Source organism: Vombatus ursinus, unplaced genomic scaffold (genome assembly GCF_900497805.2).
Source record: "Vombatus ursinus unplaced genomic scaffold, bare-nosed wombat genome assembly UNPS02011369.1, whole genome shotgun sequence".
Lineage (NCBI taxonomy): Eukaryota > Metazoa > Chordata > Mammalia > Diprotodontia > Vombatidae > Vombatus > Vombatus ursinus.
Window position 1 is genome coordinate 754,699 of NW_020951147.1, and position 21,919 is coordinate 776,617.

A 21,919-nucleotide genomic window follows, 5' to 3' on the forward strand; every position below is an offset into this window, starting at 1 on the left:
TTCCTGCCTCCAAGTCCCGTCATGCCAAGTCTCTTCATTGGCTGAAGAATAAACCACAGCTTCCTGTCCTTGAAGCACTTAGCCCATCCTGGCTGGGCCTCCTTCCAGAGACTCCCTAGAGAGAGTCTGAGGGCCCCTGGACTTTATCACACTTGGAAGGAAGTCTGCAGTAGATCTCTTCGAGGATCTGTGTTTGGCCCAGCATTTCTCAACTTTTTTTTTTTATCAATGACTTGAAGGTAAGTGATATACTTGTCAAATTCGCAGATGATGCAAAGCTGGGAGCACAATTAACTATTATTATTATTATTATCAATATCAATATCAGTATTATTGTTATTATTCAGCAAAATGGAGAAAGTACCTGCGGGACCTAGTTCACAGGATTATTATAAAGTCTAACTGAGATGAGGTTTCAAGGGTTCTGCAAACATCACATCACTAGATCACAGTTTCATCTGTTGTTTTTTTTATTCTGTCATGGAAAATCAACACCATTTGTGCCCATGTTTCTAAAATACAGCCATTTTATGTATCCTGGAATTCACCTAAGTGATTGACCCCGCCTTACACTGAGGCAACTGCCCTGTCTATGCATGGCTCCTGTGACTTGGCAGGTCACTGGCAGGCTGGAGCAAAAGTCTGAAATCGTATTGGATGATTGATTACAAAGTGATTAGATAATTTTGTTTGAGTCAAGGTCTTTACATGTGTTATTTGTTTCTATTAAGGAATCCGTCTGTTCCTTATCATGTAAGTAAAAAGAAGGGGGAAAAACAGTTGGAAGTAATCCCAGGGTGGGGGGAGGAATGCTGTTCTACTGCTGACCCCAGAAAAACAAGCTTCACAATCTGCTTAGAATTGGGGGGGGCAGGGGAGAGAAATCTCATGTTGGAAGCCCATCTGATTCATGTCCAGGGGAGCTATATTGCCCTTCCTGTCCTCTCACTCTTCAGCCTAAGCTCCCTCTCAGATGCCAGTCTTATAATTTGTGAGGGAATTACCCTCATTCATCATCCCCTCGCTGTCCCCAGAATAGAAGAGACTGCTCCAAGAAGAGCTTTCCAGAAATATGCCTGGCAGCTGAGATTAAGAATCAGCAAAGAGCTTTGGGTTTAATTCCCCAAGTGAATGATTACTGTTCACTCACCACTGGTGTGTGTGTGTGGGGGAACCAAATTAAAATAGATATCCCATCCAGAATGCCTTTCTTTGGGTGATTAGGGGATGAGCCTCCAGTCCTTATCCAGAAGCCGATGATGATGACGATGATGATGATGATGATGATGACAGATATTCTCAGAGTACCTGTTAAATGTGTTTAAAGCTTTCAGAAAAGTCCTTGGAATAAACAGACCTCATTCACAGAGTAAAGGCACATAATAGTACCCCTGGATTTCTGGAATGTAATCAAAACGGGTTTACTTCAGAATGGAGCCCATAAAATGGCTAAAGTCCAAGAAGAGAATCAAAAGGCTCTCCATAGGTGACATCCCCATGAACTCAGCCAACAAGATGGTGACAAAGAAGCAGGGGATAAATGGTCAAGTCCTGCAGGTTTTGCTGAAAGAAGTGGAGGGTTTTAGGAGATTGATACAGGATCAGATCATCGTCACTAGAAATTACTGGCACCAGTGCTTAGTTCTCAAGGATGATTATATAATGCAGTGGTAGAAGCTTTGCCACCTGTCATTGCAAGTTGAAAAAATTTACCGTCCACCAGATTCCTGAAAAGAAATGATCAGGTACCCCGAATGATCTACTCAAAGCTCATTTTCCTTTATAATGTAATGGTCAACAACTCCTCCTACTGCAAATGAAGACCCCAAATTATCCTTGAGAAATTGGCAGACATTGAACTGCCAGCAGGATGTCATTAGGGATGGAGCTGTTGCCCACAGACCTCTGGATATAACCTCAATATCCCTGCCAAATTAAGAATGACTGTTTAAAAACAGATGTTGTCATACTAATGCTCGTAATCTCTGAACTACCTGAAATCAGAAGGTTTCCAAGTGTAGACTCCTAATGGAGGACATTAAAACCCTCTGGTAACAGGACAAGGGAAATAGTATTCCTTTGATCCTGTCTGTGAATGAGGGTGTCCTGAAGTGGGGGCTCTCTCAGGGAGTTTACCAAAAAGGAGCTTACATCCTAATACATTCATTCAGTTATAAAAAAATATTATCCTTCTGCATGAGAATCCACAGAGCATTCAGTTTTAAAAAAAACAGCAGGATCACCATCTTTCTTGAGATCATTTATCTCTAAACCCCATATAAAATCTCAGAACAAGCCAACTGATTACAATAGCAATAGTAATACTAATAGCTAGTATTTACATAGACTCCCTCCCCCCTCCCCCCCGCCCACCTGGGCTGTCCTGGAGGCAAGACGGTTGACTTGATGCTGAGCAGGGCCCAGCTTAGGCATCTCAGAAGCAGCCAAGCAGTCAGGCCTGTCACCAGCAAGCAGTGGAGGGAATACCTGCCAAGGTCACCCAGGGCTTCTGTGGCTCTCACTGGCTCTGTGGATGTCTTGCTGCCTTCCTTTCTCATTTCCATCTGTTGGGAAATTTCTAGGACAGCCACTGCCTGTTTTCCCTAGAGGTACCTCTTTCTAATAGTATCCTAGTTCCTGCTTAGTTCTAATAGAATCCCAGGCGCTGTCCAACTGCTGAATCCAGTTGGGTCAGAGCAATGGAGGTGGTGGCTCCGTTTTGCCCCTGTTCCCCAAGACTGTGTCCATCACCTAGCCTCTGCCTTACAGAGGTGATTTAAGAGGTGATAAACCAACTCTCTCATGGTCACTCTCTTCCATGCACGGGGCCTTCCTGGGAGTCGCATGATCTATCTCATATCCAGTCCCACCATGCCAGGAAATGTGTCTGCACCTGTAACCTTTCTTTGTGCTATGAGATTTGGAGAGGAGTCAGGGGCCATCCCTGTAACAGGAATAGTGTCTGAACAGCCACATCAAGTCTGAACTCCTTGTCAGCAGAAATCACACTCCTCTTCTGGCCGTATGAATCCCATTCTTCAGAGACTTTTTAGTCTTCTCCTTCCTTACAACTGATCCTGTTATCAGACATTTCAACCCTTTGTCCTTCTATCATCCTGATAATTCTCAAACTTGAATCCTCTCCCCACCCTCACTTGTCTTCCTGGGGCTTTAAATCCCCAACTTCAACCCTACTCCCCCACAAACACACATATTCTACCTTTCTACTCCTCATCACCCCTCTTCTACCCTTCAAATCATCACCCTGCCCTCCTCCATCCTCTCCTCTTTTGGCTCAGCTTCAGACAATGAAGGGGCCTTCTTCCTTCCTAAGGTAGCCTCTCTCTGCCCTTGGACATCTTCCTTCCATCCCCCCTTCCCCTGGGCTTTGCTTTTTCAGCCAGTTCTTCTTTTTCACCTTTCTTTCTCTGGTGATTCCTCCCCTGTTTCCCTCTAAAGGTCTTGTCTATCCTTAAAACAAAAGGGAAAGTCTCTCATTGACCCTCCATTCCCTATCTCCTCCCCTTCCCTGCTAAGCTTTTAGAAAAAGCCTTGTCTACTCTCTCAACTTACTTCATTCTCCTTGTTTCTCAGCCCCTGGCAGTCTGGCCTTGAACCCCACCACTTGAATGAAACTTTTCTAAGAGGTAAACAATTATTTTTTTAATTACAAAATCCTGAGCCTTTCTTCAGGCCCTGATCATCATTCTTTACATCTCTGCAGTGAACCCATTGAGGCTCTCAGCTGCCCACTGCTCCAGAATTCTTTTCCCCTGCGTTTCAGTGAGTGTGCTTTCTCCTTGTTCTCCTTCTAGCTGACTAGTCATGCTTCCTCAGGCTCCACAAAGGCTGGATCAGCATTCCTGTTCCCCACGTCCTGAGTATAAGTAGACACAGAGGCTCTCTCCTGGGCATCTTTTCTTCCTGTACTCTTTCCTTTGGCTTTATGATGTGGTGACAAGAACCATCAGGAGAGACATGAAAGCCCAGTATATGCAGGCTTTCACTCATGGGAAAAGTGGGAAAAAACTGCCCTTGAAGGCAGGAAAGACTGGGCTCAAGTCCAGTCTCTGACCCATACAAGGTGGGGGATCTCAGCAAGTCATTTGATTCTCAGTCCTCTAAGTTGTGGAGAAGGTGCCAATCTTCACTAGTAGAGTTTCCTCTCCCAGGAATTCCTCATATGGATGAAACTACAGGTCTAATCCCTAGCCCTGTGTACATCATTTCTTAGGTAAAATAGGGGTGCTGACACTTATCCACTTTCTTCATAAGGTTTTTATGAGAATGAGATCACAAGGATCTTTGGTAGATACATTTGATATCTAGTAGATACCATCTATGAAAGGATTTGGTAGATACATTTAGTAAGCACTTACTAAAGTACCAGGCATTGTGTTGGCCAATCCAAAAGTTCGAATTACATGTGAGCTAGACCTACTGAGGATGGCTATTGTTGTCTGGGCTGATTGATTGATTGGTTGATTGATTGATCGACTCCATGCTGATGGTACAGATTTGTGTATACAGGGTGTTCTGGGAAGAGGGGCTGAAACTTGTTCTGCTTGGTGCCAGAGGGCAGGACAAGGAGCAGTGAGGGTGGGGGAGGGGCATGGGGTGATTAAAAAGAAGCCACTTTGGCTCTGATACAAAGGAAAACTTGCTGATAATTAGAGCAGGTCCCTAGCATAGTCTACAGTGTCCAGAATATAGTAAACACTTAGAAATGTAGGTTCTTGTGGATATCATGTGACTCTTGGCTCTCCAGGGGTGGAGGGGGGGAGGAAGGGAAGGAAGGAGGCTGGGATGGAGGGATAAGGATAAAGTGAGGCCAAACTACCCAGAAGATATTATCAGAAGTATTATTTTCACTTTTAAACCATCTACAAGAAAGACAACCCTTTTGTAAGATAAGTATATAGCAACTTAGTGAGCTGTTAAAACACATACAACTTCCCTTCTCCTTTTAGGGAAAAGGAAAAGAAAAAAGGAAAATCTTGAATGGTAATAATGCTAGTTTAAATGCTAATAGTTGCTTGGGGGCACATAAGAGCTGTCTTCAAGTAGTTGAAGGGCTGTCCTGTCCTGTGGAAGAGGGATCAACCTTGCCCTGTGAGGCCCCAGGGGGCAGAGCCAGGAGCAATTGGGGGGGGGGGGGGACAGAGACAGATTTAGGCTAGGTGTTAGAGAAACCTTCCTCACAATGAGAGCTGGCCTAGTAGAATGGGCTGCCTGGGGAGGGAGGGAAGGAATTCCCCATTACTGGAGATCTCCCAGGAAAGTCCCGATGACAAATTGCAGGATATATTATATGAAGGATGGTTGTTCAGGTATTGGGTCAGAATATATGGATCAACCAATCAACATGCAACTATTAAGCACCTACTACGTGCCCAGTCCTGTGTATAAAAAGAAAGGCAAAAACCATTCGATGACCTCAAGGAGTTCACAGCCCAGTGGGGAGACACCATGAAAATAAATAGGTACATAAATGGTAGAGTAGAAGGTAACCTCAGTAACCTCAGAGGGGAAGACTCAAGTAGGTGGGGGGGGGGGATATGGAGGGCAGGGCAGGGCAAAGAAGAGGACCAGGACTAGGAAGGCCTCCTGAAGAAGGTGGCATTTGAGATGAGTCTGGAAAGAAGCCAGGGATGTCAAGAGGTGGAGATGATGAGGAAGAGAACAATGTGTGCATGGGAGACATGGGAGACTTGAGAGACAGAGCAATGGGTGCATGTAGGCTGGTTAGCACTAGACTGTGGAGCAAATGTGGTCAAGTCATTTCAGTCCTGTCCGGCTCTCTGTGACCCCATTTGGGGTCTTCTTGGCAAAGACACTGGAGTGATTTGCCATGTCCTTTTCCAATTCATTTGACAGATGAGGAAACTGAGGAAAATAGGGTGAAGTGACTTGCCCAGGGTCACATAGCTAGTAAGTGGCTGAGGCCAGATTCGAACTCAGTTCTCCCTGACTCTAGGTTGGGTGCTCTATCCACTGTACCACCTGGCTGCCACTTAGAGTTAATGTAGAATCAGAAATGGCAAGAAAGGGCTGACTTGGGAAGAGTTTGAAATGTCAAAAGACTTTGTTTCTGAGTCTGAAGATAGTAGGGAGTCCCTGAAGACTATTGAGGGCAGGGGATGAATGATATAGTCAGACCTGCACTTTAGGGATATCATTTTGGCAGCTGTGGAGGATGGATTGGTGCAATGCTGATTGGTAGTGGCCAGGTCATACCCAAGAGACCTTGAGAAAGTCCCAAAGAGTAGATTTGGTGACTAATTGCACATGTGGAATGTGAATGAGAAATCAGGGATAACACCAAGATTGCAAGCCTGGGTGAATGGGAGGATGGTAGAATGTGAAGAGGGGGTAGAGTTTGGGGTGAGGGAGGATGAGTTCTGCTTTGGACAGGTGGAGTTTGAAATACCTACAGGACAGCCAGTTCAAAATGTGGAGCAGGCAGCTGGAGGTACAAGACTGGGACTCAGAAAAAAGATTAAGGCTAGATCTTTGGAGCAGAAGGTTGGGAAGAGCCCCTGTGGTTAGTAGTGTAGAGAGGCGGTCAGAGAAGACTGCCTTGCTGCCAGGACAGCCCGGTTGAGCTTAGTCAACACGAATGTGTAGTCTCAAGTCTTTCTCAAGCTCCAGACAGCAGCACATGGTTAGTAGAAAAGGAAGTAAATGGGGGGAGCGATCCAGGTTTGGCCATTGGACAAGGGGATGAGGGATTCACAAAGGAAATTGAGCAAGAAAGAAGACTGTAACCAGGGTCAGCGGATGGAACAGTATTGAAGGGTGGAGAGTTTGAGGCCCCAGGGAGTTTGAAGAACAAGGCTAAGGGCCCTGAGGCAGAGGAAAAGATGGAAAAAGAAAATATTATGATCAGATAAAGGGATTTCAGAGTTCATGAACACAGAAGTGGGACATTTGTGGGTGGTGGCAGGATCAAGGGGATGCCTACCTCTGTGTGTAGCTGAGATGGGATGGAGGAGTACGTCAAGGAAACTGCATAGATCGAGGTAGAGGATTTGGGAGAATATCAGCTTAATAACCATAATAATAATCGCTAGCACTTACCTAGCAAACCACTTTGCATATGTTATCTCCTATGATTCACACAATAAGCCTGTGAGAGAGAGGCTATTATTATCCCCATTTTATACATGAAGAAACTGAGGTGATAGCTAAGTGGCTAGCCCAGCATCACACAGTTAAGTAAGTGTCTGAAGCAGGATTAGACCTCGGGCCTTCCTTACTCCAAGTCACTTATTCTCATCAATCAGAGGTCTCTTTCTGGTGTAGACTATTAAACAATGCTCATGAATGTTCAATTTTTCAGAGGCAACTTAAACTCCTAATCACATTTCAATCATTTTTCAAGAACTTGGTCGTTTTCTAGTTAAGTCTTTCAGTAAATAGCCTATGTTCCACTCCACCCCCCCAAAAAAAATCAGCGGAAATGGGCTTGCAAATCTGTTAATGTCATATTGTCCCCCTGGGGAGATGGAAACACTTGAGTGTCAAATACTCAGATCACAAGTAGATTTTGAATGGCCCCAAGATGCAGCTGTACTTTGGTTAGTCACTGAGACTTTAGTCCAATTTAGAAGGTGGAAAAAGCATCAGTGTGTCAGATGCCAGGGTCACCATTTCCACAGAGACTCCTCCGTCCCTGGTTGCTGCCATCTGCTCTGCCCAAACGGGCCTCATGGTCCAAGTTGAAATGCCATCGTCTGTCCCTTCCAGGAGCAGTGGGGAAGCCAGCCCCACCTCGGGGTCCATCCTCTCCCTGCCAGGGACGGCCTGATTTCCTGTGGCCCTCTATTTTCGCCTCCTCTAGCATCAGGAGACGCTGCCAGAGGAACTTGTTCAGTGACTGCTAAATCCTAAATACCAGCTGGCGGGATGGGCACCAGCCAGCCTCCAGGTCCTTGCCACATCACTTGGAGGGGAGGCAGCAGCCCGCGCTGGTGTGGAGAAGGCAGCCTCCAGCTCTTGGCTCCAGGGACTGCTGGGGAGAAAAGACCTCGGGCACTTGTATCAGTCAGCCTGTGCTGAGCCACATACGCGGTCTTGAGGGGCAGCACTTAGGTGGCTGCCACTTCTTAATGTTCTCTGCAGTCTCAGGACTTGAGAATCTGGTCTAGAGCCAGAAGGAAGTCTAGGAGACCATCTAGTTTAACAGCCCTCATTTGTCGAGGAGACAGCTCAGGTCCAGGGAGTTGAGGTGATCTGGCCGCAGTCACACAGATAGTGTCTGAGACGGGACCCAGCAGTTCCTGACTCCCAGCCCTTTGTGCTATCCATTGCACCATATTGCCTCTCATCTAATACAATCCCCTCATTTTACAGAGGAAGAAACACATCATCGATTCCATAGCAGCCTGGATTTCCTCTGTCCCATCCTTTAGTCGAGACCATTATCTGGCAGCTTCATGACCAGCAGGCCCCCTGCCTTCTGTCCTCTCTCTGGGCCTCTCGCTTTTATCCTCTGACCCTGACTCAAAGCATAGCATCAGAAGATGACAAATTTAGAGCTGGCCAGAAGCTCAGAGGCCATTGAGTTCAACCTTTTTATTCTGCAGATGAGGAAACTGAGGTACAGAGAGCCCTGGCTCAAACAGCCAGTGTGTGTCAGAGGTGTGATTTGGACCAGGGCTTCCTGACTCCAAGGGCATCTCAAATGTTGGCACAGGACCGCAAGCATCCCCGGGGGGGGGGGCGGGGCGGGGGGATACATCTTCTTCAACCTGATGGTGTTTCTCCCCGCTAGTCACGATAGCTGGGAGAATAGCCAGCCTCTGGATTCACTTGGTGCTCCTTATCCAGCCAAGCCCCCAGTGATGCCCACAAGTCATTTATTGGGACTTCTGCTCACAATAGTAACCAGGATATCAAAGAGGAGCATCTTTCCCCTTCACCAACCCAAATGACCCATCAATGACTTAGCCTGCAGACTTACTTCAGACAAAGGCTAACTCACTCCCCCTAGACAGCTCCCACAGGGAGAAGTCCCCCCTCCCCTGAAGGGGCCTAAATGCTGGGGATGCAGAGATGTGAAGGAGACCCCACCCTTCAGGAAGGGACAGCGATTGATACATGATGAGCAGCGCACCAGCCCATCCCTGGAGGCTGGCTGGTGCCCATCCCGCCAGCTGGTGTTTAGGATTTAGCAGTCACTGAACAAGTTTCCCTTCAGGGATCCAAGGACTTCCCCAAGACCAGACCCCACAGAGAAGTGGTGATCATCATCAGTAGAGGGAGGGTCTACATCAGGACTTTTCTATTCCAGGGCAATAACAGGTGTGAACCAGCACCACCGACAGCAATAGCAAAGAATAGGAGCAATGATAATACCTGGCATACCTGGCATTTACAGTACACTTTTCTCTTTTTTTGGGGGGGGGGGGGCTAGGCAATGGGGTTAAGTGACTTGCCCAGGATCACACAGCTAGGAAGTGTCAAGTGTCTGAGGTCAGATTTGAACTCAGGTCCTCCTGACTCCAGGGCTGGTGCTCTATCCACTATGCCACCTAACTGCCCCCTACAGTACACTTTTCAATTTGTAAAGCACTCCACAGACATTACTTAACTCAAGGCTTCTAGCTACCCTGTGAGATATAGACTGTAGGAATTAATATCCCCATTTTACAGAGGAGTTAACTATACTAGTAAGTGTCAGAGTAAGTAAGTCAGAAGTTAGATCTGAACCCAGGTCTTCATGATTCCAAGTCTGATGCTATGTAGCATATATCCTAGGAAAAGGGCTGGACTGGAGGTCAGGTTCTGTCACAGATTGCATCACCTTGGGCCTCAGTTGCCTTCTCTATATAATCAGCAGATTGGGTGAGCATCGAAGGCTTTGAACATGAGCCTTACCTTGAAACCTCTTCCATTCTGGGGCATGGATGGGTGAGGGCAGCTGGGGATGTAAGAAGAGAAAGATTTCCCAAGTGCAAATGCATTTACACACTCACCATGCCAAAGAAGTATGCAAATGCCATACACTCACCATGCTAGAGAAGTGTGCAAATGTCACACACACACATACACTGTGCTAGAGAAGTGTGCAAATGCCTCCACACACATACATCCTGCTAGAAAAATGTGCGAATTGAACACACGCACACCCTGCTAGAGAAGTGTGCAAATGCCACACATACATTCACCCTGCTAGAGAAAAGTACAAATGCACACACACACACACACACCCTGCTTGAGAAGTGTGCAGACACACTGGGCCAGCCTCCTCCAGAGCCAAACTGTACTCTTCCTCTCTGAAGCCATTGATTGAGGAGGATTTGTTCTGTGGCTAGGGTTCAGAGGGCTCCTCTTTCTCCTGTTCCATTCGAGCATTTCATCCAATGTTAAGCCAAGGACCACATAACCGCCTCTAATTCTTTCAACCTTTGTGATGGGAATCTTTGCTTTATGATTTTCAGGTTTGTAAAACCAGCAGAAAAAGCAAACCCGGAAATGAGCATCTCCAATTCTCCTCTCTCTCAAAGGTTGTTCCCTGAGGTGCCAGGAGAGCCTTCCCCCATCCAGCCTGAGGGAAAAAATGCTTCCCAGACTGGGCCTGGGTCTTTGGACTGAGCTCGATGCGGGATCTTGGCAACCAGAGCAAATCTGTGCTGGTTTGAGAAAGCTCTTGCTCATCTGTCTCATTGCAGAAGTGGACTGGGGCCCCAGGGCCAGGGACCTCAGGGACTTGCTTTGCTTTGCTTTGCTTCTCTCAGCTCTTGCCTTCCATCACAAGCGCTCTCAAATCGCCACCTATTCAAAGAGTCGACTCCATCCCTTCTAGTGCCCTCCAGGTATTCACGGACAGGATCATGGCCAACAGCAATTCTTAGCTGGTTTGTTTCCGCTGCCTTGACTCCCACATTTTCCCGCATTCACTCATATTCCTTTGCAGAAGACACAGCATAAGCAAAGATGCAGAGTGGGAGAATGGCGAGTGGGTGCTCGAGGCCAGCCTAGATAGAACAGAGGGCACAGGGTGGGAAATCTTGGGCCCATAAATTGAGAGCTAAAGAGGAGCCTCCAATACCATCTAGGCCAACTCCCTCACTTTACAGATGAGGAAACTGAAGACCCAGGAAGTGACATTCCCAAGGTTACAAAGGCAGCAGTGGTAAGACTTGAACCTGGATCCTCAGACTGTGGAGCCGTGGTGTTTTCTACTACCTTGTACCAAGGTGCTTTAGTGGGAGATAGCTCATTAGGAGATACGATAGGGAAGGTGCAAGCACCGATTTAGAAGGGACCACAAAGATCACTTTGTCCAACCCCCTCTTTTTATCAGTGAGGAAACTGAGGCCAGAGAGGTGACACCTTGGCAAGGCCAGGATCTGAACCCAGGTCTTTTGAATACAAATCACTGATTCCTTTATTTTTTTCAATCAACAAGCATTTATTAAACACCTTTATGATCTTCCATTCTGTTTGGGGGGAACCCTGGAGATTTAAGCCTTAACATGAAATGTCTTGAGTGCCAGAGTAAGCTATCTGCACTGTGCTCTGCAAGCAATAGGGAGCCATTGAAGGCTTTTGAGCAGAGGCCTATCCCAAGATGAGCAATGATTTCTATTGCATTTGCATTGGTGAGAAACTGGGTTGGAGACATGGGAAGAAGAATTTGAAAACTCCTGCCGCGCTGGGTTCGGACCTAGACTAAGCTGTTGGGAAAGAAGAGCCGACGGCACTTGGCGTCTGCTTAGATGTGGAGCGAGGCTGACGGAGAGCGGAGGCTGGCACTTGAGGCCAGCTGTAGGGACTGCGGGAGTGTGTACATTTGTAAACGGAGGGAAGTCAACCGAGCAGCTGGTCTGAAGGGAACCATCCTGAGGACGAGTAGCAAGGAGCACGGGAAAGGGGGGCTGGAATTGGGGGGTGGGGGGGCGGGGCTGGCTCTTCAGGGGGGGGAGGCACCTGAAAAATCGAGGTGATGGTTGAGGCTGTGGGAGTGGCTATAGTCATCAGGGGAGGAGGGTATCTACATTTAGGAGGTGAGTGAGGAACAGAAGGAGGCGATGTCACAGAAGTGGGAGAACCAAGCAATTGCCATGGCAAAGAAGTGAGACTTTAGAGAATGAGAAGGCCATCAAATGCTGGAGAGCTCAAAGACAACACCTATGGATGGCTGGCTCGTGGGGTCAGAGGGCACGGGTTCAACGATCCTGCCCCTGCTGTTTACTCCCTGTGTATTCTTGGGCAAGTCAAGTAAACTCCCTAGACCTGAGTTTCCTCTTCTGTAAAAATGGAGAAGCATCCCAACCCCAACCCCAACCATCTCCATTGCCATCGCCATCGCCATTCCCACTGCCACCAGCACTTGCCTTTCCAATGGAGTGATTTAGTGTGCTCATGTTTACAGAGCTCTTGATAGGTTCCGTATCTCCGTCAACTCCCCAGAAACTGGCTGTTCCCCTCTCTCCTGCACCCCTCCCCACACAATCTCTGCCCCTTGACATTCTACCTGTCTCTCAGGTCCTAGCTCAAATGCCACCTTCTCCATGAAGCCTCCCCTGAAACCTTCCCCTCCCCAACTCCTAGGAAAAAAAAAAGCTGGAAATAATTTCTCACTCATGTGATCTCATAGCACTTCATTCTCCATTCATGCACTAATTGTATTCTTTTTTGTGCTAATTATATTCTAACGTATTTTATTTATGTGTCTTTATCTTATCTCCCATACTAAAGTATACTGGGAATGTGTCTGTTTCCATTTTAGAGAGGATTCCTTGTTCAGGTGTAGGTTGGACTGGATGGCCCAAGGGCCCTTCCGAGTCTGAAGGTCTATGGTTCTGAAAAGAGCTAAGTTACTTGTCCAAGGTAACAAGACAGTAATGTTCCTATTTTACAGATGGGGGAATTGTGGGATAAAGAGTTTAGCTGACTTGTCTGAGGTCACATAGTGAGTGAGGATCAAAGCTGGATTTCAATCCAGGTGTTCCCAACTCTAGGAAGGCATGTAATGAGGCAGCTAGACTAGATCGTCTAAGGTCCTTCAGGCTCTGAAGCCATGGAAGTTGAGCCATCCCACTGGCCATTCCCAAGTGAGTTTGACACCGAGACTTCTCTAAACCACCTTGTTACAAACCCACCCAGTGCAGAATTAGTTTCCACCTTTGAGTTTGTTTTGGGGAAGAGAGAGGGTGGGGCGAGGAACTACTGGACCACTGGCTGAGGGAAATAGTAGAGTCAGGATGAGTAAACTAAGCACCTGGACATTCAGCTCTGAGGACATTGTCCTCTCTGCAAGGCTTCCCTTCTCCTCTCATCAGCTGAGAGCCTGAAAGTCTGATTTCCTTTCCAGAAGTGGTGAAACCCACAGGCCAGAGGAACTGGGTTTCTTTCACAAGCTTTTTAAATTGTATGTTTGCCCTTCACCCTGAGATTTCCTCCCTAGTGTACTTGAGTCGAGAAGACCTGGGTTCAGATCTTGCTTCTGATACTTCCTGGCCGTGTGTTCTATCACGGAACCCCATACATGGACTGGCTTTATGTCAGCAGGCTTGCAAGCCAATCCTACCCATGAAAATCCCCAGGGCTCCCCTTCTTTTCTCAGACAGACTTCATGCACAGTATTCTCACTGTATTCTTGGCCCTCCCTAAGCTGACTTTTGCTTACCAAAGATAAGAGGGGAGGGGAAGAGGGAGAATAGCATATTCCTTTCTGCCTCAAGACCCCTGGTCATTGTGGATTGCAGAAGTCATTAATTTCTCTCTTGCTCCCATCGGTCATGGACAAGAGCATCAACATTTCCTGAGGCTCTTGACTTTGGCCATTCCATCATGCCCCCTCTGGACTCAACTTCTTAGCTCTCTGGAGAGTACCTCTGAGCAAAGGCTTGTGGACAGATGCTTCTTCTCCCCTAAGTCAAAGGGACAGGAGCTTCTGAAAGGCTAGACCAAGAGAGCTGAAGGGGTGTGTGTGTGTGTGTGTGTGTGTGTGTGTGTGTGTGTGAGAGAGAGAGAGAGAGAGAGAGAGAATGTTTAACAAAATAGCTCAGATGAACTGAGGCTGAGCAGGTTAAGAATTTTCACTGGAAAGAGGGGGCAAATGGTGCCTCCCCATTCCCTGCAGCCTCTTCCTGAGTTGTTGATAATTGGGGGTGGGGAGAAAAGATTCTCAGCCATTCCAAGGTCTTTGGGGTGTCTCTACACGTCTCATCACTTCTCCCTGGCTTGTTTTTGCTCTCTGTAGTTCCCTGCACCCAGGCAGAAGCTGCCTGGAGCATGACTGCATTCTCTGGGAGCCCTAGCCTTTCCGCTGCTGTTTGACTGATGCTCCTGCTAGTTACTATTTCAATTATGCAGATTCTTGATGCTGGGGAGGTTTGTGGCGGATGACGCCAAGGCAGCTGCCCGCCGTGCCCATTGTCGGCTCGTCAGCTGATCGGGGGTGGGAGGGGGGCTCTTCTTGCAGCAGCCAGCATGCAGTTCGATTGAGAGGGGGCTCTGGGGGCGACACACAGCTCTGTGACTCGCTTGTGCCTTCAGCCAGCTCATGCAGGGGGCAGAGCAGCTCGGCGATCTCTCGAAGATGCTGCCTTATCTCGCTCAGGCTTGGCTTCCCGCGGGCTTCCCCGGAAGATGCAGCAGGCTCAGCCACACCAAGGGGGCTTGGGAATGAGGAGGCTCGGCCAGCCCACTTAGTTTCCTTGTTGGCGAGCGCGAGCCAGCCCCCGGCTGACATGATCGCCTCTCCGTTCAGCCTTTCCCCGGGAATGCACCCCCCCATGCACGGCCCCAGAGCTCTCTCTGTTCTCCCTTGAACTCCCATTGTGTCATGCTCTCATTCAGTGCTCAGCTTTCCCCTGCTGCTTTTCTCTGTCCGTACCACTACCACCGGCCTCTGCTGCTCTGGTTTCCCCATGCTTCTCGGATTCTTCAGTCTGGCGTGATTAGGGGGCTATGACGATGAACCTGCCTGGCGGAGGAGCAGCTGCTGCTGTGATGATGGTGGGCTATAATAATGGGCGCTATCCCCGGAATTCTCTCTACAGTGACTGCATTATCGAAGAGAAGACGGTGGTCCTGCAAAAGAAAGACAATGAAGGCTTTGGCTTCGTGCTGCGAGGGGCTAAAGGTAAGGCCACCTGGGGGGGCCCGGGTGTATTCACGTGTGTGTGTGTGTGTGTGAGTGTGTGTGTGTGTGTGTGTGTGTGTGTGCATGCCTGCGGGAAAGAGACTGTCCAGACCTGAATGTAGGACGGCTTCTTCTAAGGCACTTGGTTGCTAAACAACTGTTCAGAGGCTGGCAGCACACAAGTCCTTGGCATTCAGGGGCCTTACTCTGGGAATTCAGGCTCAGTGTTTTTCTTTGCACAATATGGTTTTGCATGGGGCTGCTGTCTTCCCTTCTTTCCTTTAAAGCAGTGGGCAGAATCCATGCTCTGCCTGTGGCTGATGCTAGCCAGGCTGTTGTCATGTGCAAGCATGGTAGCTGTCCTCAGCCTCCTGGAGGCCCCCAGCCTCGAGTTGAGGCACCCTGGCTGCCCACAGGCTGGGAATTAGAGCAAAGACAGCACAGTGGGGCACGGAGGGGCATGCCTCGGGAAGGAGACCTCCCAGGTAGAAAAGGGGCCCCTTCATCTCCAGCCTCCTCGGCTTACCAAGGAGCTTCCTGACCTGTGGGGCCAGCTGCTCAGGAGCTCCCTTCCCAGCCTTCACATCTCGGCTGAACTTGTGGACTTTCCTTGGAAAGCCCAGCACGGCAAAATGGATTCTACTTTCTGCAACGGAAAGGCCACATGTGAGCTGTGTTTGTTACTGGAAAGAGGGACAGGTGCAGAGCAGGCAGGCGTTATTACCACTGCATCAGGCCTCTCTGTCTCTGCTTTAGGTTCATTATGTACTGTCCTTCCGTTCCTACTTCCTGTCCAACTTTTCTTAGAGGTCAATCCAGAAACTCTGTGTGTGTGTGTGTGTGTGTGTGTGTGTGTGTGTGTGTGTGTGAGAGAGAGAGAGACAGAGACAGAGACAGAGACAGAGAGAGAGAGTGGTGCTGTCCCTTTAATCTGTTGATACAGTTTATTCATCTGGCCACAGACCCACCATGTCCATGGAAGTCTCTCTCAAGCCCTAGAGTCAATGTGCAGTCCAACACACCTTAGTTTGGGGGGGGGGGGCATAGATATGCCTCTGCTTCCTTGACAACAGGGTCTGGAGTTCTTAGAGGCCTCACTGCTCCCTGAGTTGGAAGCCACAAAGTCTTGAGCTCCCTTGAGAGTGACTGCATAAACAGAGTCCAAATCCCAAGCCCCCATGAGGCCAGCACCATTTTGCCCTTGGCATAGGGGAGCCAGGCTCTGGCTTCCGTGTCTGTGTAGCTGAAAATCACACACAAGATTTGGTGTGGTGTTTCGCTAGTCCTACATGCCAGAGGAGGAACTCTTCCATTTTTAGAACAGAAATTGTTTAGTCACGGATGTTTCCAAAGAAAATGACAGGCATGTAGATCTGTATTACAAGGGCCCATCACTCACTATTTCTAGCAGATGGATGTGGGAGAGGCAGAGGGACTCTAGAGGCCTCCTTCATCTGTTGGCCTGAGAGTTCAAGGCCTACCCTGCTTCTTGGCATGGGGCTGGGAGGGAGACTAGGCCTTCTTAAGCCCGATGGCAAGCCATTATGACCCCCTTCTCACATAATGCTTCAAAACTGTGCAGAGGATTTGGCCAGCAGGAAATGTTTTCCCTAGTTTAACTAAGGTATGTATTCTTTGTCCTTCAAGCTGATACTCCAATTGAAGAGTTTACCCCAACGCCAGCATTCCCTGCCCTGCAGTACCTGGAGTCCGTGGATGAAGGAGGAGTAGCATGGCAGGCAGGCTTGAGAACTGGCGACTTCCTCATCGAGGTAGGACACAGAGGCATGTTCTATGTTCTTCTGGAGGGCGCCATGGCTCTTGTCATGGGGGGATGGGAGGTCGTTTGATGACATGGGTCCAGATGTGCCATCGGTGGCACTCTCAAAGATGCGGCTAACAACTCCAACTTTGGTGTTCTCGGTCGTATGTGATTCTCCAGCATTTGTGTGGTTCGGTTTCACTCTTTGGCCATGGTGATCACTTGCAGAATGGAAAGGAGCCTGCTCTTTGCTGAGAATGTCAGATCTTAGGATCCTCAATGGGTTGGAACAGATGCCATAGTATTCCAGAAAGAGAGCTGTAGCACCTTTTGTGAGGGCTCAGGGGGATATTCTCAGCTGCCTCGGGCTAGAGTGACTTTGGGTGGAGATCGAGATAAGGCCATGTACTTCCTTGCATTTCTAAGAAGCCAGTCAAGTGGCTTTTGTTGGTGTTGGGTAAGATGACACTTGGGAGAAAGAGGTTGTTTTATTTTTTTTGACAAAGTTAAGTAACGTTGGCCTTATTGGGGTGGGAGGAAGGGAAAGGTGACAAGGCGTCAGAGTCAATGAGTGAAAAAGGACACTCCATAAAATACCAAGTGTTATCAAGGCATCTTATGGGGAAATGCCTTTGCTGCTACAGAGAACAGCTGACACACAGGGCGGACAGGGTGGGTGCCCACACCAGCATCTATGGGAAGTCAAAGGGGCATATTAAGTCCTCTTACTCATGATGGCACATGGGCTGCGTAAGTGCCCGCAATTCTCAAGCCATTCATTGAGAATGAATGAATGTGCCTTTATTTTGTCTGTTGGTTTTGGCTCCTAAAGTTGAGCTTGATCCCTGTTCTTTAGGATTGAAATGAGTTTCCCTAAGCTAAAAACTCCACTGAAGGGAGCATGGCACTAACCTGAAAGCTCCCACTGCAGGTGGTCTCACTCCCTTCCCCCATGCACCTATGAGGAAGAGAGCTTGCGGATCTGAAACATGATCGGAGGAAAAGTCACCCGGACCTCTGAGAGTGGCAAACTTCTTTGCCAGCTTGTAAGTGTACAGATTGCCCTAATATGGCACTGCCATTATTTCTGAGTTCAAAGGCTGTGTCCCCTCCTTTTGTCCCATGTTTTCGGTTCAGGGTTTGACTGGACAGCTTCCGAGTGTTGGTGAGAGCCTTTTAATCCCAGCATGACACTGGTTTGGGAACTAGCATGGTGGTGAAAGTCAAGTTGGACTCGTGGGGAGGCCAGTTGCGTTCCTATGTTACTATTGTCCATTTGGGGAGATTTTTTTTCCCTTGCAGATGCCTAGAATCCGTCTTTAATGTATGTTTCACTTAATTATTCAAAGTTATATTTCAGTGATTCTTGACAACCAGAGACCTTGGCTAGAAGCACGAGCCATTTGGGACTCTTGTCCATCCTTCAGTGTTTGAAGTTTAACCAGAGTAGAGAGTTCTATGATTTGCTCTTGCTTCGTGTTTTAAATAGATTTTTAATCTGCATGGAAATGCAGTGAAATGGAGTTGAATCATTTTCTGTAGGATGCAGGAGTGATGTCAGCCCCACTTCCTGGGATGTGTGTGTGTGTGTGAGTGTGAGTGTGTGTGTGTGTGTGTGTGTGTGTGTGTGTGTGTGTGCACGAGTGCGTCTGTGAGCCGGCCTGTGGAGGGAGTCACTGAGCAGAGTGCCTTTCATTGCATGTGGGAATTCATGAATAAGGACTACTTGGGAATAAGGGGCCTCTCTGTTCAGCTTTAAGGACTGGTTTATAGAAAAGTGCATGGGAGAAATGTAGGGCTGACAGATGTCTGGACATTCCACATGCCATTTCAAGGATGTATATGTTGGGGAAATCTCAAAAGTGAGGCATGTTAAGGTATGGCACCGTCATCTGTGTATGAAAAGAAAGCTATACCTAATCTGTACTTGGGAAACCATTGACTATGGTATGAAGTTTAGTTGTATGTCTAGGTAAATAGAATGCACTTGGGTGTTGTTCTTAACCTTGGTGAAAGAGCCATAGGCCCATTTTGTTTGTTTGTTCTTTTCTAGAAAGCTACTCAGTAAAGTAATTCCAAGAATAGTTGGGCCTTAGCTGGATGGGGGCGAGGGTGGGGAGGGGAGGGGAGGGAGGGAGGGAAGTCCTCACCTAACTAATTTTTCTAAGAGGTTTGTTCTGGGTTCTCCAATGATGGGCTTTATGTGATGCCCAGGTCTGTAGCTGTAGTGTGAAATATATGAGATGTACATACAGGTCATTGGACCACAGGTGACTGTAGCTCATTCCAGTGACTAGTTAATTTACCAGGTAGCATATGTGAAACACAGAAAAAATCTACTGATAGTGCTTCTTGGTGTACAGTGAGACATTGTGCTGTGGCACAGTCGGAGGTTGGGGGGGAGCGTAAGTGCAGATCCCGTCCCTGAGAAGCCATCGTCTGCGGCTGAGTACCTGTGGGATGACTTCCTCTTGACCCACTTGGCCCTGTGAGAATCTGAAATCCCAGTGCATTTGCCTGTGGATGCCTTGGCTGGACTGGACTGACTTTGGAATTTGAAGGAGGGGAGGGGTTGGGGGAAGGGTAAGAGGGTAGGAAGAGAGACTTTTTCCTGTAAATAACTGCAGTGCATGAGGAACATTTTAAACTGATGGAAGCTGTTGTTGTTGGACCCCCGTTGACAGAAGGTGATCGAGTTCCCCGGGCCTTTACTATGCCATTTTGTAGAAAGGTCTCAGTTATTTACGTGCCCTAGGCTCTCCTTTTTCACTTCCCGCACTAGGGTTGCTTCTGGCCTCACTGTTTAGAAGGGAAAAAGTGGAAACTCCTCTGTTAGTCTCTGATCAGGGAAGTCAAAGGTTAATGAAAACTTGATTATGATCAAAGCTCACACAACGTCATGATTTCATCCAACCAATCCTTGGACACCAGCGTGAGGGGCCACCCCAGGAAGCAGAAGGAGGCAATTTAGGGCAAATATAAAGGACGGGTCTTGCTAGGGAGGATTGTTGCCCTAAGACTTGGTTGCCCCTAAAAATATATCATTTCATGAACAGTTGGGGTGAATTCATGGATGATTGGTCTGAAAAGGATTTCAAAAAGAAAGAAAGCTAGAAGTGCTTGGAGAATATCCTGAGCTGCTCCCCCTACTCCCAGGAAGCATTTCCCAGCAGGCCTGCCAAAGACCAAGCCCTGGGCTAGAGGAACCCTTGGTTCTAACCCAGTTTGGCCTTTTGTGCATTTGATGTTCTCAAGTTAGTATCCTAGCACAATGGAACACAGTGATTTTTAATGTTTGTACTGTATAGCCTCCTCAGTAGCCAACCCTGAAATTTGACTTACAATAAGATCTGGATTTTTTTTCACAGGCTCCCATTTTGAAACCACAGATTTGGCCCTCGTGCTGTTTTTTGTCCAACTGCGAACTCTCTTTTATCTGAAGAATGCCTACCTAGCAGGGAAGGGTTTTTAATATTCCGAGTAGTTGGGCTTCACTTTGTTTGGGTAGCTCAAAAACTAATTGTTCCCTCCTTAATTATTTTCATGTGGTTGTCATCAGGGAAGCTACTGGAGGGCCCTGGTGACTTCTGTCATTTTTGTTTTCTTGGTACTCAAGTGGCTCATCCACTTTGAGCATTAATTTCATAAGTGTGTTTTCCCTGCAATTACCCTCTAGGATAGTTACTACTGGCCGGGCAGGGAAAGGCAGAATTGACTCTTTATTTCTTTGGATTAAATGTTTGCTCAAAAGAGAGTCTGGTCCCCTAAAAAAAGTAATTTCACCATCAAAGACTAAGATGTTTTTATTTTTTAGCAAAACCTTTTGAAATCTGGCTTCTTGCTATATTCCTAAGAGACTGACTATCTTACAAACAGTTCTCCAGCTGTGTCTTGTGAATAGAATGGTTAAGATTTGATCTCTATCTCCATGTGAACATTCACCATTTTCTGCTCCACTAGATTGTAATTATTGACAGGTTGGCCAACCCCAGTTGGGGGGGGCACATCTCCAACTACCTTAAAGGTCACATGACATAGTGGATCGCTTACTGGCTTTGGACTGGTAGTCCCTGAGTTCGAAAGCCAACTATGCTGCCCTGGAAAAAAACCCTTGACCTCTTAGCAACTCTGTCCTCAACTCTGAAATGAGGGCTTATGCTAGGTGATCTCCGTGCTCTCTTCCATCCTTGCCACCTCTGTTTCTATGATTCTGTGTGACATAAAGAAAAGGAATTGGAGCCCAGGATAGCAGCAGGAACTGTGTGTGAATACTTCTACTCACATTGGGTCTATGACCTCACTGATGTGTGCATTCACTCCATCAATCCATGAATACTTACGGACATGTGAAAATGTAAGTAATTGGTATGAGCGTAGAGGATCCTCGCTGTGACACTGAGGAAAAGCCACTGAAGGTGGAGACAGAAGACCTGAGCTCAAGTGTTGGCTCTGTTCTTTAATACTTGTCTGGCCTTGGGCAAGCCGAATCATATTCTCTTCCTCCGTTTCCTTCTCCATTAAAAAACAAAACAAAACATTGGACTTAATGACTCTTAAGTGCCTTCCTAATCTAAACCAGCCTGAGCAAGACCCCTCAGATGTTCCAAGGTGATAATGGTCCTGAGAATAATGGATTTCTGGTGATTACCTGTCTGACTGTTCTGTGGTTTCCTAATCATACAAGCTAATAATTCAGCAGTTGCCCAACTGTGATCCTCAAAATACAGATACTCACATCACATGTGTATTGAGGAAAATAGTGAGGATTGAACAATTATAAAGTTGGAAGGGAACTGAAAATCATCTTATCCAGCCCACTATACAATATAAGGATTTTTTAAAATTTATTTTTTCAATTGATGAGCATTTATTTACTCTCTCTCTCTCTCTCTCCTCCCCCCCCCACTGGAAAAAAGTTAAAAAAAAAACTTACAAGGATCCCTTTGTAACATCTCTGACCACTTGATCACCTCAACTTTGCTTGAATATTTCTAGTAATGGGGAGCTCATTACCTCAAAAGGCACCCCATTCCATTATTGCCCAGTTCCTTTCCGAC

At 47.4% G+C, this 21,919-nt stretch overlaps 1 protein-coding gene across 4 annotated transcripts in view; it reads left to right on the top strand.

Annotated features, from left to right (window-relative positions):
* The window catches only part of SHANK2 (SH3 and multiple ankyrin repeat domains 2), a 712,956-nt gene that overhangs the window by 443,781 nt on the left and 247,256 nt on the right, over positions 1 to 21,919 (top strand). For all 4 annotated transcript variants that reach the window (XM_027856171.1, XM_027856170.1, XM_027856172.1 and 1 more), the window contains exons 16-17: positions 15,018 to 15,100; positions 16,748 to 16,872. In XM_027856171.1, coding sequence (XP_027711972.1) covers positions 15,018 to 15,100; positions 16,748 to 16,872 — 208 coding nt within the window. The remainder of the gene's footprint in view (positions 1 to 15,017; positions 15,101 to 16,747; positions 16,873 to 21,919) is intronic.